We start from the raw sequence: 17,642 nt of genomic DNA, 5'->3' as shown, positions 1-17,642 counted from the left end.
CTTCAGCGGACTGTACTAAACAATCCTGATAAACATTTTGTTGAGCCCACCATGTCATTTTAGATAAAGTAATGTCTTAACTTGATCTTGAATTGATGCCATATCTGCGTTCTTGGGAGATGGTCTCATCATCGTTATCACTATATTTATAATTGTGAATAAATGTAGTTTAAACTACAGACTACTGTATGATGTATCCTATCTTGTTGCCTTTAAATGCTTGTTGAAAGCTCCAACATTCAAGTACTAACTACCTGTGAGGGAAGCCCCTCTCCTTATTCAGGTGAACAGTGCACCTGTATCATTATCCTCACATTGATTTTTTTAGCCATGCAACAACTATTGGATGGATTGCTGATCCCCTGACTTGGGCATTAAGCATTAGAAGTTTTCAAATATATTGCTTTGTGACCAAATAGCTGCCGTACAAGTGAAATTCCAATCAGCCACCCCATTGTGTTAGTGCTTATTAACCAAAGATGGTAAACGTTGTAACTGCAAACATCAGCATATTAGAATTGTGACTGTGAGCATGTTAGCATTCAGTTCAAGGACCCGCTGTTCTGAAGCACAGCCTCACAGAGCCGAGAGCTTGACTGTAGTGTGTCAGTGCTGAGGATTTCTCATTAAAATGTTGTTCTACTAAATTAAGATCGGTAAACTGTGTGCTGGGAGTAACCTCTAATGTGTTGCTGAGTTCACAAATTTTGCTGTCGCCTGTTGTGAGTCACCTGCTGAGTCAAGGAGCTTCAAAACAACATTGCATTTCTTAATTTGGGAAGTCAGTATAAGTCCCCTTTCAACACTTTTTGGGAGCCAGGCAAATCTACTGCGTGTCTTTATTTAATTTAAATACAGACTCTGTCAAACACCAACGTTTGAATCCAAGAGGCCAATTAAATCATATTTACCATGTGGTTTTATTGTTGCTCCTCTTTGATCTTCCTGATCACGAACCTGTTGGATAAAACAGCTCAAAGCTTGTGAGGTCACTTACATTTCAAAAGTGATGCTGTATGTTGGAGGTTTCCGCAGACAGCTATATTGGTTTTCAAATGAATTCACTTTGGCAACAGCATGACTACTGAACTTTCTAGTTACATTTTGGTCCTGAGTATTCCTACAATGCTATTGATATTTAGGGCTAATTATTATGGACAGTTAAATAATCGAAAACGATTTTGAGAGGTCATGTGGGAAAAAGAAATACTTTTTTATTTCTACGTTATAGTGATGTTGGAGGAGCTTGAATGGAGGCACACTAATATATATATATATATATATATAAGATAAGATAAGATAATCCTTTATTAGTCCCGCAGCGGGGAAATTTGCAATATTATGCATATTTATATATATTAAAGATGTTTTGTGAGATGGGAAAAGGAAGAAAACAGTCATAGTACATGTCAAAGAAACAAAATATGATTATTGATTTCCCACGTTATCTGTTTATAATCACACTACATTTCTTGATTGTAAATTATTGAAACATAATAGGTTAACATGGTTCACTTCTGCAAATAAGAATAAATGATCAGGGGGATTTATTGTGTGATACAGTAGCCTACCCAAAATAAAAAGCAAAACTGAAGGTCTGAACCCTTCAATAAAATAATCTGATATTTACGGGCACGCCCACGCTTATCGGACGCGAGCCCGTAACGTCATACCCGTTAAGGACATGACGTCAGTACGTGCTTGAGCCTGCCCGAAAATGCTCTCCCGTGTTGTTGGATTTCGAAAGAGCGCAGGACTTTGCGATGAAATAATACATTTTTACCCGTGAGGAAAACAAAAACAAAGCGCATGTTTTTAAGCTGAAGTTATTCGCGTTCCCATTAAGTGGTGAAACGGTGTTTTTAGGGGACTCCGACGGGAAGTTTGTGTGATCGTTTTTCCCGGAGTGATGTCGAATCCTGGGACTCGGAGGAACGGGTCCAGCATCAAAATCCGACTGACAGGTAAAAAAACCCGACACCGAAAGAAAGCGCTTACGGTGCATGTTCTACCCGGAGCCACACGTCCCGTGGACACACCGCCTGTACCGTGTTGCTGTGTGGAAGCCTCGCACACAACACAGAGTCTCCGGCTCTCTGCTGTTTGCCCAAACATCCGGTTTTTGTGTGGCAAACACAGCCGCACAAGTGCTAGCTTGTTAGCTGCGATGCTAACGAAACCACCGAGAGGACAGCCAACGAGCTGCCCACTATGCTGCCGGGTTTCCACCGTGGAGACAGCCTGCTAGTCGGCTGCTAGCGGGGTCACTGGAAACACTGACTCTTTGAAAGCCACGTTTATAAACTTTATCCATCGCTAACACTTGTTTGATAGCCAGCTAGCGTTAGCCTTCAGTAACATGGTAGTTACCGCTGACCGCTAACGCTGGCTAGCTACACCCATTTTCTTTTTTTGTTTGGTTGAGTTGACCAGACTGAACCCATCGCTTGACCTGAATGCGACGAGCTCTGAGCCCGGGATATGAAGCTAATGTCGAACTACAGCCTCGGGGAATCAATCTGTCGGTAGATGTGTTCATGCCAGCCTAGATTACCCGGGACTATCCATGCCAGCCTAGATTACCCGGGACTATCGAGTGGTGCTCCGCTGCTGTGTCAGCTGTGGCGAGACAGACGTCTGACTCGTTCAACTTCTCCTCACACAGAAGAGCTGCACACGTTTTGCTCTCTTGTGCATCCTGTAACTCAACTCTCATATGTTGCTTGTTTTGGGGGGTCAGGCTTTCCTCTGTAGGGCACAAATGAGTCTCTCTTTCTTTCTCTCTCTCTCTCTCTCTCTCTCACACACACACACACACACACACACACAAGGACACAGCTGCAACAATGGTTTTTACTGTAGCTAATGTAACCCCACTGTGCACCCAGGGACCTCCATTCAAATGGAAATGACCACTCTGTGCCGCTGGGCAGACGCCTTGTCCTCCTCCTGATTCGAAGTTGAGAGCAAACACACACACACACACACACACATCAGAATGAGTTTGCTGGTAGACTAAATACTTCTCGTGGTTTGTGCTCACTCAGGAGAGCACATCAAGTGTACGATTGTGATGGATGTTTTTGGACTGAAAGTGCTTTTCCTAAATGTTATGCGGTGCCTTTTGCTGTCTGTCTGTCCCCCCCACTTTTTCTGAAAATGGATTTGGAGAGAGCGCATCATTTTTGACAAGATAGGCTCACAGATCTGACACACGTCTTTGCTTATCACATTTTGTTTTACGTTTCAGTTTCGACAGCAACAGTTCGTTCTTTCCAAAACACACCATACAGGAAGGAACATCTTTTTTATTTTTTTATTTAAAGAAAAAATATGAATGTCAAACAGACAAAATTCAAAAGGGAGTGAGAGTTATAAATAGAGTTTACAGAGTAATTTCCTTTTAACATAAGTGGAAAAAAATTGACTGGCTACAGCTTCTCAAATGTGAACATTGTTTGGATTTCTTGGTTTTCCATGATAGCAAACCTGAAATCTTTGGACTGTTTGACAGACACAACAACACATTTGCGGTCTGATTCATCATCTGCTGACATTTTATAGACAAATCAATTCATCGATTACCCAAGACAATATTTGAAAGATTAATTGACAATGAAAAGTATCCTTAGCTGCAGCTAAAGTTGGAGGAACTACAGTTAAAGTACATCCATCAGTATAGTTCAGTGCTCGCATAGTAAATCCAATGTAAGTAATCTAGTAGAATAACAGCAGGAAATTATTTGGGTGAAAATTGGTACGCAATCAGAGAGTTCTGTTTCACATAATTCAAGCTGAAAGAAAGTAGTGGAAGTGTGTATGTGTGAAATAGACTGTGGAAGGTGTGTGTGTGTTTTTTTTTTTTGTGCAAACCAGCCCTCATTATTTCAGCTTAGATGCAAACAGAGGTTATTGCCCCCTGACTGTGCCCCGCCCCCACAGGTATGAGTGGAATTCTAATTGGGTGAGGAATGTGCAATGAGCCAATGGGAGTGCAATGCTGGCTGGCTGGCCGGCACTGTGTTTAGTCAGAGAGAGAGAGAGACACGCATCAGAAAGGCCTGTCTGTCTCTGTGGCAGGGACACAGACAAAGACCAGAGAAGTTTGACACTGGTGTAGATTGGGTTAATGTGGACATGTTTCAGCTAACCAAGAGGTCATTCTGCAGTAGAGCTAAGGTTAGCTGTAGGGGAAGTGCTCCAAGAAACATGTTGCATTATCTTTAGGTTTCTTGATCGAATGAGATGTGAATGCACCGTATTCAACCTTATGAATAAACCCTTGTTTTCCCCACCTGGTTTTGGCCTGCCTATTGAAACCTAAATACTTTTTTAAATATATCAAACCGTGTCAAGTGCTGGAAATATTGTCTATTTATCATTCGATAAAGTATTTCTTGTTTTAAGCAATATTTATTACTCTCAGTTTTGTCATTTTGTATTTAGGATGTCCTTTGGTATTAGCAAAACTTGGTAATAGCACAACATAAAAAAAATCCCCTTGCCAAATTCAGGTTGTCTTTGTTCCACCACTGCTGGTTTGAATTCAGGACAGGGTCAGGGCAATGCAACATACAGGAAATAAATGAGTCAAATAGCAGAAAAAAAATAAAAAATGTATAATGAATGAAATAATCGGTGATTCAGCAGATTAGTGTTAACTGGCTCTTGGAAGCAACAAGTGCTGCTCAGGTCTTGTTGCTAGGTAGTCGGATTAAACACTGATTCTTTTTCAAGTGCCAATACAGGTCTGTGTCAGGGCAGCAGGTGACTTGGGATACTCACAAGAGAGGGTGAGGGTGAGTTTGGAAAAAAAAAAAAAGGGCAGAGAAGTGGGAGAATGAGAAATATCCAAGGGAGAAAAAGCGCAATAAAAAACAGAAGAGGCCACAAAAAGCAGCTCATGTGTAAAAGAGAGTGAGAGAGGAAAGGGGGGAAATCATGCTTACTTAGGAAGCAGCATAAGCACTCCTAATCCTCTCACTTATTGAGCCGGCAGCTTGAGCAGAAACACACACTTGGATCAGCAGCACACAAAATTAATGTAGAAACGAGAATTGGAGAGACTATGGCTCAAACAAGCGATCGACGAGAGAGATACAGTGCATTTTGGTATAACGTATAACAATAACATATTGGTTATTTAACAACGTGCGAGTGAATATTATACCTACGCTTTGTATTTGTATGGCAGTTAGCTGAAGGTCCTGAGTGTGTGTTTAGATGCCGGTGCACGGTACGTTATTAAGTAGGTGAGATATTTGCTCACATGCCCGCTGGCGCTGCTTTTGTTTTACTGAGAAGGTTACACAGGAAGTGACATTGATGTAATTGCATATGGGTCAGGTCACTTGTAAACCTGTGTGCACTCTGAAACTGCTTATTTTGTCTCTATGTGATCATGAGTTTTGATTTCAATGATCCGATAGAAGCACTGTGGCAATGGTTTAACAGAACTGGACCATTATGTTGGATTTAAAGAGCTTTAACGAGCTTCTGATTCTCCAGAGTTTCATGGCTCCTGTCTTTACCTGAAGAACAGCCATTGCTCTCTGTTCTTATGGTGCAAGAGTAAGGCTAGATAAATTGCATTTTATTTTGCGGGAGATGGTTGATTGGGCTGGAGGAGTTGCGAGCGTGGTACAGAGGCTGCTGCCTTTTCTCACCAATCTACCTCGAACTGTTTCTGCTTGTTCCACTGAAGATTGGATGAATAGAATTCTTCCCCTGCTGGCTCTCTCCAGCTCTCAGGTTTTTGAGAAAGAAAGGACATCAATGCCAGAAAAAGAAAGCGGCATTGGGGAAATTGAGAACCAGCTGAGCTGTAGCTGTGGGTGTCTTTTTTTTACCAGCCGTGACCTTGGCAGAATGAGGAATTTCCTGAGACGCCGAGAAAAGGGCCTGTCACACATTCAGTACCACACAAGAGCTGGTCAAGAGGCGTTAAAAGAAAGAGAGATGGGGTGAAAAATGGAGTGTCCCTTGTCTCCGGAAAGAGATTGGAGGATGAGAAAGGTGGATAGCAAAACCTCTTCCTCTGCTGCTTGTCTGAAAGAGAAACTTGATTCTCTCCCACTCCAGCTGTGTCTCTCTCTCTCTCTCTCTCTCTCTCTCTCTCTCTCTCTCTCTCTCTCTCTCTCTCTCTCTCTCTCTCTCTCTCTCTCTCTCTCTCTCTCTCTCTCTCTCTCTCTCTGTGTCTCTGTGTCTGTGTAAAAAAAAAAGAGGTCTCAGTGTGGAATGTTTGAGTCAGGAGGAGGAGGAGGACTGGATGAGGAAGAGGGGAAGGATATCCTGCAGCCATTCTCCACGGGTTAATCACAGGAAAGAAACCACGGCAGGCCAGACACATCTACGCCACCACACAGTCACCACATCCTAAACTGCCGGCTGGCTGACTAACTTCCTAGATGGCCGTCTGGGCCAAACCAGATCATGCCAGTATTTTAATTGGACCTCAAAGCCACGATAACGGTTTCAGGTCGTGTAACAAATCAGTTAGGCGCAGTTTGAACAGACGCCTTTGTTTCTCTGAGCCAAGACAATACCACAAGGCCTCCTCCCTGAAGTGTTGCCAATACAACTCCACCATAAGTCAATTAGCATAGATTGTATCTAGGGTTGCAATTAACAAGGATTTTCATTATGGATTAATCTGACATATCATCTCATTATAAAATCAATAGATACAATTGTCTTAGGTGGCATTCAAAAAGTTTGCTTTATTCGATTAACATGTTTATGAATTATAAAAATTCAAGAGATTTAATTTAGAATGATATAAAGCAGCGTAAAGCAACTAACGGTTAAATGTGTGCTTAAAATATGACCAAATTACTATTTGATTATCAAATGAGGGACTTGCCACAACTAGTTGTTTGGTCTCTAATTATGTTCATGAAACCCAATCCTAACGCTCTGTATAACATTCTGTTAAATTGTCACCCAACACAGCACTTTATCTTAATGTCCTCTCGGTCAACATCAGCTTGTGAATGTTACTTGCTGTAAGGGAGGAATCCAAATGGTACTTTTAATATGCGTCCTGTACATACGTGAAAAACCCTGTGTAGGTGATGCTCCAGAGTACCTTCCTTACATGGATTACATTATGATGAGGGTTTTACATTGCTGCTCTAGAAATCAGTTCTGAATAATCTAATACTTTATAACTTTCTTATATCTTATAAGGCAAATAGATTCTTTGAAAATCTATTGTGTAAAGAACAAACCTTCTGCTTGAGATGAAGTGGTTTAAATCGGTATTTATCAGTGTGCGTGGAAGAGGTTTAAGATGCTTAAGAAGAACGTCCTTCTGAAATATTTCGGTTTCTTTCTTGTACCTAGAGCTAATTCAGGACATGGACATGTTTTTGTATTTTCTTGACTGCATACGGTTTCTAACAATTGGCTTGAAAGCTGATATTTAGAGCTGGACATTTAGACATGCAGTGTAAATATTATTGTGGTTTTCACGTCAATTACACCTTATGGTGCAGTCCCTTGTGGTGCATTACATCAGCCTTGAATACAAACAGGCAGCTTGTTTTTGTTCAATGCCCACACTGCCCCTATAGTCAAGACCTGTGCTTGGGGCGGACTGAACTAGATTGTGTTTTCAAGACTTTTTTTTAGTTTTACAGCAGTGTTCACTGAGCTGACCTAGAATGACATCTGCCAGCTTTCGCACCAAACAGGCTGTCTGGCAAACAACTAACAAGGAATTGCACACCCACCCACCCACAATAAACTAAATACTTAGCACACACTTACAAACTCTCGAAGCCTGGGTCAATTTGAGCTTTGCTCTCTGGATCCACAAAGATGATGTGGCAGAGAAGGCATCGTGTGAGTGTGTGTGTGAGAGTGAGAGTGAGTGTGTGTGTGTGAGAGTGAGTGAGTGTGTGTGTGTGTGAGAGTGAGTGTGGGGTGATCCTGACACTAGCCTATACTTTACTGCTCATTCTTGTCTGCACGTCACATCAGTTTTTGCTCCTCATTAACATCCTGTGGCATTCATATATTATCCTAACCAGAATTGTTCCTCCACACAGTTTAATGTGCACCAACGTACATTTATACCAGCCTACACACCGAGAGGGATCATTTTCATATTTGTGTGACGCATTTTGTTCATAATGATTTTCTCTTTTGCAGTGTTATGTGCCAAGAACCTCGCTAAGAAAGACTTCTTTCGTGAGTATCTTTTTTTTTTTATTGCGCTCATTTTCATGTGCATAAATGTTCCCTTATGACGAACGATATACATGATGAGATGATGTGTTTCAATGAAGGTCTGTGTGTGCCATCAAAACCAACACTGTAAGCAAAACGGCTTTGTTGTCACTCAGTTACTGTTCTGTGTCACGATCATATACATTCCCCCCTTGTCCTCACAGCAGGGATAACATTAACCCTAACCCTAAGACTTCTAGCTTAAGAGTCCCCATTTCCATCAGTTTCACGATGCGGTGATTACAGTATGCACCAACAATAACTAAGTAGAATATGCTATTGGATTAGAGCTTTTTCAAATAGCAGGCCAGTCTCAGTGAAGGTACAGATAAGAAAAAACATCTGCTAAATGTCTGCAGGAGCATGGGGATATGCTATCTGCAGTGCTTAAGCCAATTGAGATATCTCTTAATACTATTAAGATATTATCTTCTTTTGTGATTCAATGTGGTGGACGTGAACAATTAATTTGAGCTGTGTGCTTGCAGGCCTGCCAGATCCATTCGCCAAGGTTGTGGTGGACGGATCGGGTCAATGCCACTCTACAGACACAGTCAAGAGCACACTGGACCCCAAATGGAATCAGCACTATGACCTGTGAGTCTCCGGCACACCACTCTCACAACTAACGCGAACGTCACTTTTATAAATGTTGTTGTATTAAATGGTATTCTTGTTTTGCATTTCAATAACAGTTACAATATATGTAAAATATTTGGTCCTTTATCTTCAAACAGAAATGAGGGCTCGTCTTACAGTAAGGGACACTTAATGTTTGAGCTAACATCATATTTCCTACAAAATTATTTTATGCATCTCATGGTTGGGTGAATTTTTTTTTTTTTAGGACAGTCAGATTGCTCACACTGATACCAGACTGTGTTAAACATGGAGTAAACACGTGAGAATGGTACTTTTTTTATTTTATTTTTCAGCTACATTGGAAAGACAGACTCCATCACCATCAGTATATGGAACCACAAAAAGATCCATAAACGACAAGGGGCGGGCTTCCTCGGCTGCATACGACTGCTCTCCAACGCCATCAGCAGGCTAAAAGACACAGGATGTAAGTCTGTCTTTTTTTTGTCTCTGCCCTCTGATATGAAATTTACATAAATGCAACCCACATATGTTTATTAAACAAGAAAAGCTTTTCGGTTTACGTTTTCTTTTTTCCCCCCTCTTCTTCCAGACCAGCGTCTAGATCTATGTAAGCTCAACCCCTCGGACAGCGACGCAGTGCGGGGGCAGATAGTAGGTGAGGCTGGACATGCAGAAGTATTATCAGTACAAATGAACCCCATCGCCTCTCTTTTGGTGTCACTTTTGTTTCACCATGTTCATACTCGCCCTCCCGCTCTGTCACACTATCACTCTCTGACCTTTACCACCTGCTTGTTTCCAGTGAGCTTACAGACGCGAGACCGCATCGGCAGCGGAGGTCCTGTGGTGGACTGTAGAGGACTGTTGGAAAATGACGGGTGAGTGTGTCAACAGATGTTTACGCTGCCAGCGCTATTTAAATATCTATTAGAGAAACAATTACTATTCTGTATCGCTTTCTCAGTTGTACGATTTATAGAAAGATGATGAAAAGCCACCGTGTAGTTTTCATCATTTGTAATGTCTAAATGGATGCTTTCTTAATGAAGCAACAGTGATTTTTTTTTTTTTTCAAGCAGTGGGAAAAAAATTTTTTAAAATACTTTTGCAAATATCAGCCTTAAATGTAGTAAAGTTCTAAATACTTTGATTGATATTTTCAAGACGGATTTATTGCTACCATTGTTAAAGACATTCCCAAAAAGTCCTAAGCATACAATTCCCCCAATTTTTATACTCTTGAAACCATTCAGTGACCCCTCATATCCTGTGGAGAAGAAATTGCATTTATTTATTAAGGTTCAGGTTTTATCCGTCTGTATACTTTATTCGCAGGTAACAAAAACCAGATGAGAAAATTGTGTTAACTGATTCATTTCAGTATTATGCTATTACAGCTCTTTTAGGATCCCATACAAAGTTGGACTGAGACCTGCTTTGTTTGATCAAGATCACTTGAGTCATAGTTACTATTTGTTTGATTCTTTCCCAATCTGTTAATCACAAGTCAGCCACGACCTAAAACATGCCCTGCTTTATCGTCTATTTGACTGTAAATTGCACCATAGTTTGCTACATCAACATCATGCTGTGTTGAAGAAGGCTTGAATCTAGTGATTGAAACCATAAACTCATGTTTTATAAAGGTTACTGAGGTAATAAATCAAAGGAGAAGTAGCGACATTTTTCTCATTGACTTCTATACGATTGGACCTCTTTTTGTTTACAGGCCTGTGTTTGAGGGATGTTTTAGTGAAGAACCGCTGCCGTACTCGGACCCCACTGGGGCGGCGGGAGGCGGGAACTGTCGACTCGACTCGCCCGGTCAGGAGGGACGTCTTCAGACACAGCGGATCAGAGGGGGTGACTCAAGAGGCCATGGCCACACCCCTCAGAACAGACCTCACGGGCACCAACCGCCTGACCTGCCAGAGGGATACGGTCAGTCAAACATACATATTGATATTTAAGTCATCTCTCGATATCTCATGTTGTATTTATAAAGTCTTATGTGACATCTTTCTTCTTCTTCGCTTTAAAACAGAGCAACGAACAACAGTGCAGGGCCAGGTGTACTTCCTTCACACACAGACGGGCGTCAGCACCTGGCACGACCCTCGAATACCGCGGTACGATTACACCCCACTTCACTCATGTCAACCGCTCTTCTGGTCCATGTTCTCCTTATCTTGTTCTGCACAAATAACACCAACAGATTAAGAGAAAATCTCCTGTTGTTTCCCCTGGCGCCTGGGTTGAGATCAGTATGAGGGGTTAAGAACGTACAGTATGTAGGGTCAATATTGAGACCGGTCTGGTTGAAGGCTGCCGTCTCAACATGTTGAACTGGGTATTCTGCTGCCAACTGAAGTCTCAGTCTGGCTACTTGTCTTCGGTGCAGGGACCTGGCCAGTGTGAGCTGTGAGGAGCTTGGGCCGCTGCCAGTGGGCTGGGAGGTCCGAAGCACCGTGTCGGGTCGGATCTACTTTGTGGACCACAACAACCGAACCACACAGTTCACAGACCCGCGCCTACACACCATTATCAGGTACACACACGCACTTAAACTTGTAATACTCTCCCGTGTCCCTCATGGCAAAGTCAATCAACACCTGGGTGGTAGACAACCATGACGCATACCAAATGGGTGGTTTCAAGACTAATCTGTCGTTAATCTAATCTCACGGCTGTAATGCTGAAGTCAGTCTGGTTGTGAACATGACCTACTAACAGTCATCAGCCGTGCTGATAACACTGATTCATAGTAGATTTAGCTGTTTGTAATTGGATTAGGTCTGCTCTTTTCATTCTTTTTTTTTTGCTGACTTTCTGTCAACTGACAGTCTGTCATGTTGTCTCCTCCACGTCCTCATCTGCCTCCCCTTCCTTTTTTCCCACCTCCAGCCAGCAGTCCCAAGCGAAGGAATCCTCACAAGCCCCTCTCATGGATGTGGGGGGTGAGGAAGGCGTAGGTGGAGGAGTCGGCGGGGGAGGTGGTGATGGAGATGTGGCAGCGCGCTACGAGAGAGACCTGGTCCATAAATTGAAGCTGCTCCGCCATGAGCTGTCCTTGCAGCAGCCTCAAGCAGGACACTGTCGCATAGAGGTGTCCCGTGAGGAGATCTTTGAGGTGGGTGGTGTCAATGTTTCTCTCCCATGAACGTCATAAAAAAACCAGACAATGATGCTGACTCTCTCATGCACACACAGATAGATCTATGAAAGCAGTGTGGATAAAAGGAGTGGCTCCTTTTTAATATTCACATTCATGCAGACACACTCCTCGTGACTCATACACCAGTCACAACAACCTTTTCTTTCAGCGTGTTTCTCTGAAGAGCACAAAAGCCGCACTGATTGTGCATATTTATAAACTGTTTAATAGAACGTCACTGACCTCAAGGGCTGTGTTGTGGGTCCCTTTTTGTTTCTGATAATGTGTTACTGTTGTGTGTGTGTGTCGCTATAGGAGTCATATCGGCAAATAATGAAGATGAGGCCCAAAGACCTGAAGAAGCGTCTGATGGTGAAGTTCAGGGGAGAGGAGGGCCTGGACTATGGTGGGGTGGCCAGGTAATTAGTTTCTCACATCTCTGAGCACTTCTGCTTTTGTTGGAGGACATCCATATTTGCTTCTTCATAAGTCACATCCCATGAGTCCATCAAGTGGAATAAGTATGCATCCGTAAGTCTATATTTATTTTATAGCTAACGAAAACTGAATTATGATACAGTTGAAAACACTAAATGCAAATCAAGTAATGCAAAAGAAAGAAAATTCAAGACCTGAACACTGTCGGTGTGATTTGTAAGTGTTTCTTTTAAATTGAAATATATTTCACTCTATATGAAATATATAAAATTCTAACTTCATTAACCGCTTCTCAAAAATACGCCATATCGCTAAATAATTACTTTAACAAGAATTAAGGGAGTGTTATGTACAAAGTCCCTTAGCCTATTTTTCCCTGCTCTGCCATTGTTTTTGGTTGTCTCAATTTGAACATTTTATTTCCTTAATGTCCAGTTAGTGGACTTAACCTGCTGCTCAGCTAGAGCTGCTGCAGAACCTCCTCAAGGGGGAGAAAATATTCAACGTAAAAAACAACCTTTATGTGTTAAAGTGCTCGAGCTGTTCATTAAAGCTGCTGGTGTAAAAAAAAAAAAAAAAAAAAAGTAGAATTCAATGGAAAAACTGACTACATCATATATTTTTTGCATTTTTTTCATTGTTCAATGATTAATCAATGTGTCACCATGTTTCTCTGAGAGTTTTGTAACATTGTTTAAAAATGTGGTGTTTGTCTGTAGGGAGTGGCTGTACCTGCTGTGTCATGAAATGCTGAACCCCTATTACGGCCTGTTCCAGTACTCCACAGACAATATCTACACACTACAGATCAACCCTGACTCCTCCATCAACCCTGTGAGCACACACACACACACACACACGCATGCACACACACACACACACACACACACACACACACACACACACACACACACACACACACACACATAAAGCATTTCACGGTCAAACTGTTTAAGGGGATTCTCTCTGATCCTATGTGACCGCCTCTGTCTCTCCGGCTTTATTACTTTCCTTCAGGACCACCTGTCATATTTCCACTTTGTGGGCCGCGTGATGGGCCTGGCAGTTTTTCACGGTCACTACATCAACGGGAGCTTCACACTGCCCTTTTACAAACAGCTGCTAGGCAAACCCATCCAGCTCAACGACCTGGAGACCACCGACCCGGAGTTGCACAAGAGCCTCGTCTGGATATTGTGAGCAAACGCACTCGGCACACAAGTCAAATCAATCTGACAGCAGAGGGCGTTTTCATCATGAACTATTTCAATTACAATTCTATATTAACTTCTTCTGATTCCTTTTATGTGCAGAGAGAACGACATCACATCAGTCCTCGACCACACGTTCTGCGTGGAGCACAATGCCTTTGGGAAGTTCTTACAACACGAACTGAAACCTAACGGCCGCAATATCCCCGTCACTGAGGACAACAAAAAAGAATACGTGAGGTAAGAACAGTGAGACAGTTATGTTCCACATTGGATGTGGGTGTTGTTCAAACTATGCCCTTGATACAGAGCGTAAACAATATAATGTCTGCTCAGCAGAAAGAGATACTGTGCACAATACTGTTGACAGTTTATTACAGTGTTCTTATTTAGCCTGAACGGTGTGTGTTTCTTTTTTTTTTTCAGGCTCTATGTGAACTGGAGGTTTATGCGTGGAATTGAGGCCCAGTTTCTGGCTCTACAGAAGGGATTCAGTGAGCTCATCCCCCAGCACCTCCTCAAGCCTTTCGACCATAAAGAACTTGAGGTACATGTGCTCTCCCGCTCCTCACCTGCCATATTATGTGTTGTTTTTTTTAAAAAGTCCTAATTCATTCTGTTTGTCATGCCAACAAGCTTCTTTCTTATTTATTCCTCTACCTCGTCACCCTCCAGTTGATCATCGGTGGACTGGGGAAGATAGATCTCGCAGACTGGAAGACGAACACGCGGCTGAAGCACTGCACAAGTGAAAGCAATGTGGTGCGGTGGTTCTGGCAGGCAGTGGAGGCCTTCAGCGAGGAGAGGAGAGGACGCCTCCTGCAGTTCGTCACGGGCTCCACCAGAGTCCCCTTACAAGGCTTCAAAGCGCTGCAGGGTGGGACATGCACTGGCTCAGACACCACCACACACACACACACACACACACACACACACACACACAGACACACACATACACATACACGCACACATACACACACACACACACTCGCCACACACTGTACTCATAGCAATTACTATGTTCATCTAATGCTAACAAATGAACTTGAGCTTTTATGTTTGAGCCTAATTATGGAAGACTCATTTTACTCATGAATACACATCCTAGCAAGAACATATAGGACATGGAGTTGTGTTCAAATACTTTCCGACTTCAGTAAGGACTGCAATGAAAACACTTATTTTCTTTAACGATTAATCTGACTACCATTTTTTTCTCAAAAGTGTCTTTGTTTGTCCGACAGTCCAAAACCCCAAACATATTCGGTTTACTTTTTAATATGACAAACATGGCGTTTTTTTTACATTTGAGAAGCTAGAAGCAGCAAATGATTTATTGATTATTGAAATTTTTTCTAGGTGATTCTCACCAACTACAAAATACCGAAGTACAAATGCAAATCCACACATTTTTAGAAGACACAATTTAATGTGCTGTTGTAGATACTTCAATTACATAACTATGACATTGAAAGCATTACAACTTATTTATTTGGTAAACTCTTGACATGTGATCTTTTACTATTTGAAGACTGCAGAGTGTTCTGTGTACCAGAGTAGAGCAGTGATAACTAGAATGTATGTGTGTAAGGTTCTACAGGTTCTGCAGGACCAAGGCTCTTCACCATCCATTTGATAGACGCCAACACAGACAACCTGCCCAAGGCTCACACATGGTAAGGATACATAACAGAAGAAGATGCTGGTTTCTCTTTTTATTTTTAGGAGAGTCGGGTATGATGTAACTAATTATCTTTTTCCGTCTCTCTAGTTTTAACCGGATAGACATCCCTCCCTATGAGTCTTATGAGAAACTCTACGAGAAGCTGCTGACGGCTGTGGAGGAGACCTGCGGCTTCGCTGTGGAGTGACTGATCCACAACCAAACCAAGATATACAAAGTCGCGCTTGCACTTGCACACAAACTATTTGACTTTTTACATATACACACACACACACACACACACACACACACATCAGCAGAATATCAAGTATACACGGAGTATACGGAGCAGCCAAGCATCACAAGAACCCACGGCCTCTTGCCACCTCTTTACCACCGAACTGTTGGGAGTTAAAGGAGGAAGCACAGCGAGAGAGGAAAGGATTAAAAAGAAGAAAAACGGACAAAAAAAATTAAAGTATTTTAAATTTTTTCAGATGTTTTGAAGAAGCATTTTTATCCTTCAGTTTTAACAAGCTATGATGTCATTCTTCAGAATGTCTACCGCCACAGCAAAATTTGACTCCCAACACACTCGAGTCAAAGGACAGAATCGGCCAATCACATGCGAGCCTGGGAACAGAGACATTGAATTCAGATGTGTGAAACACAAGGCGGAGACCAATTGTCTTTCTGTCTGACAAGCTGATTGAGTAGTATTCATGCTTCATGTTTAACCACTGTCGTGTACCAGAAACGTGTGCATGTACGTGTGATTGTGTGTGCGTGTGAGAGACTGTATTTGTGTCTGTGTGAGTGAATGTGTGTGTGTGTGTGTCAGGCATGGCACCCGGTTACGCTGTAAAAATGATCAAATGAGCCTGCTCTTCTGTTTTTGGTAACCTTTTTGTCTCTTCCGTTTGTATCTGCTACCACTCTGATCCACTCTGATATTTTATTATTTATTACTAAGTGATTACTGACCAAGCTGCTATTTGCTCTACACAGAGCCCACACTAATCTCTTGATCACCCCCTCTACCAGAGTTGAAGGGTCAATTCACTTTGCAATTCAAGTAATCCACAAAGTGGGTTTTATTGAATTTTGTTACATTTTTTTTTTCATATCAATGGGGAGAAATACTTTTGTCAGTGTATGATAACTGTTTTGGTGTTTTAAATACCATGTTACATTTATTTGACGTGAAAGTGATAGATCCTCCCGGCCCTAACTTTACAATCTAACTCTACTGATGTTATGGAGATGTCTGAGGGCATGACTTGGATATTTAACAAAATGAGCCACAAGGATGGAATAAAGGAGTCAGGAATTCTTTTTGGTTTTATGTTACATGTATAATAAAATCTCATAAGCCTTTTTGTACATGTTTCATCATCCATTTCACCATCTTTCCTTTTCTTTGTGGCCCTGATGCTTCTCTGCCCATCTCATTTTCTCCATAGCCTGGATGTTAGAAAAAAACAACTAGTCCTTGTCCTCAAGACCACCATGAATGAACAAAGTCTCTTTGCAGTCATTAATCCTCCAACAAAGTGAATGAAATCAAATACCTAAATGACGAGCGAACATTGTGGAAAAAGTTGGGAATTGTTTTAGATTGATTATTGAAGACTGTTAAGCAGTACCATTTCAATCTGCATTTTCTAGGTTCTGAGTTCACTGTGTAATGGATGCAAGAGTATTGTAACTTACTATGTACTAAACATTTATGAAAAAATACAATGTAAATAAGATTATATTAAAAGAAATTAAATTGAAAATACCTTCCTTGTGTTGTGTGTTATTCTGTATACAGCTATCCAAATCAAGCAACAAAAATGTATGTATATGAGTGCATTTAATAAAAAATTATATATTATTTACTTCTATTCCATTAGAAGCAAATCTGTCTTTGATTTTTGCCAAAAATCTGTAGCGAAGGTTAGTGCTCAGTTAGAATTACAACATCATTTGTTTCCTAGATTTAATATAAGATTGAATGTAGGCCTATTCAATTTGAAAATAATGACTTTATGGCCTTTAGTGATGTTTTTTCCCGTTGTGTTTTTGATATCTGAAATGATAACTACCCTGTATTCTTTTTCAGATAAACCATACTATATTCAATGTGCTTTACTGTTATTTTCTTTCTCTTTCGTGTGGGACTTTAGCAACTCAAAATGAGGTTTTGTGTATGTACAGTACCAGTCAAAAGTTTGGACACACCTTCTCATTCAATGTTTTTTCTTAATCTTATTTTTTTTATTTTTTTCTACATTGTAGATTAATATTGAAGACATCCAAACTATGAAGGAACACATATGGAATCATGTGGTAA

The 17,642-nt window shown here is 41.4% G+C and overlaps 1 protein-coding gene across 2 annotated transcripts; it reads left to right on the top strand.

Moving 5' to 3' along the window:
- The first annotated feature begins 1,692 nt into the window (after window positions 1-1,692).
- Window positions 1,693-17,075, top strand: smurf1 (SMAD specific E3 ubiquitin protein ligase 1). Of its 2 annotated transcripts, none has more exons than XM_054607380.1 (18): window positions 1,693-1,964; window positions 8,155-8,193; window positions 8,721-8,829; window positions 9,168-9,301; window positions 9,428-9,493; window positions 9,641-9,716; window positions 10,568-10,779; window positions 10,883-10,967; window positions 11,240-11,386; window positions 11,743-11,968; window positions 12,308-12,411; window positions 13,150-13,264; window positions 13,448-13,626; window positions 13,744-13,881; window positions 14,068-14,188; window positions 14,317-14,518; window positions 15,242-15,317; window positions 15,413-17,075. In XM_054607380.1, exons 1-18 carry the CDS (start codon window positions 1,910-1,912, stop codon window positions 15,510-15,512), a joined length of 2,184 nt encoding a protein of 727 aa, XP_054463355.1. In that variant the 5' UTR covers window positions 1,693-1,909; the 3' UTR covers window positions 15,513-17,075. The 2 variants fall into 2 exon arrangements, with proteins under 2 accessions (XP_054463355.1, XP_054463354.1); XM_054607379.1 differs by having other exon boundaries at window positions 15,233-15,317.
- The last annotated feature ends 567 nt before the right edge of the window (window positions 17,076-17,642 follow it).

Source organism: Anoplopoma fimbria, chromosome 11 (assembly GCF_027596085.1).
Source record: "Anoplopoma fimbria isolate UVic2021 breed Golden Eagle Sablefish chromosome 11, Afim_UVic_2022, whole genome shotgun sequence".
In the NCBI taxonomy this organism is placed as follows: domain Eukaryota; kingdom Metazoa; phylum Chordata; class Actinopteri; order Perciformes; family Anoplopomatidae; genus Anoplopoma; species Anoplopoma fimbria.
Note: the sequence above shows the minus strand (reverse complement) of the source record. Positions and strands in the feature narration are given on the sequence as shown.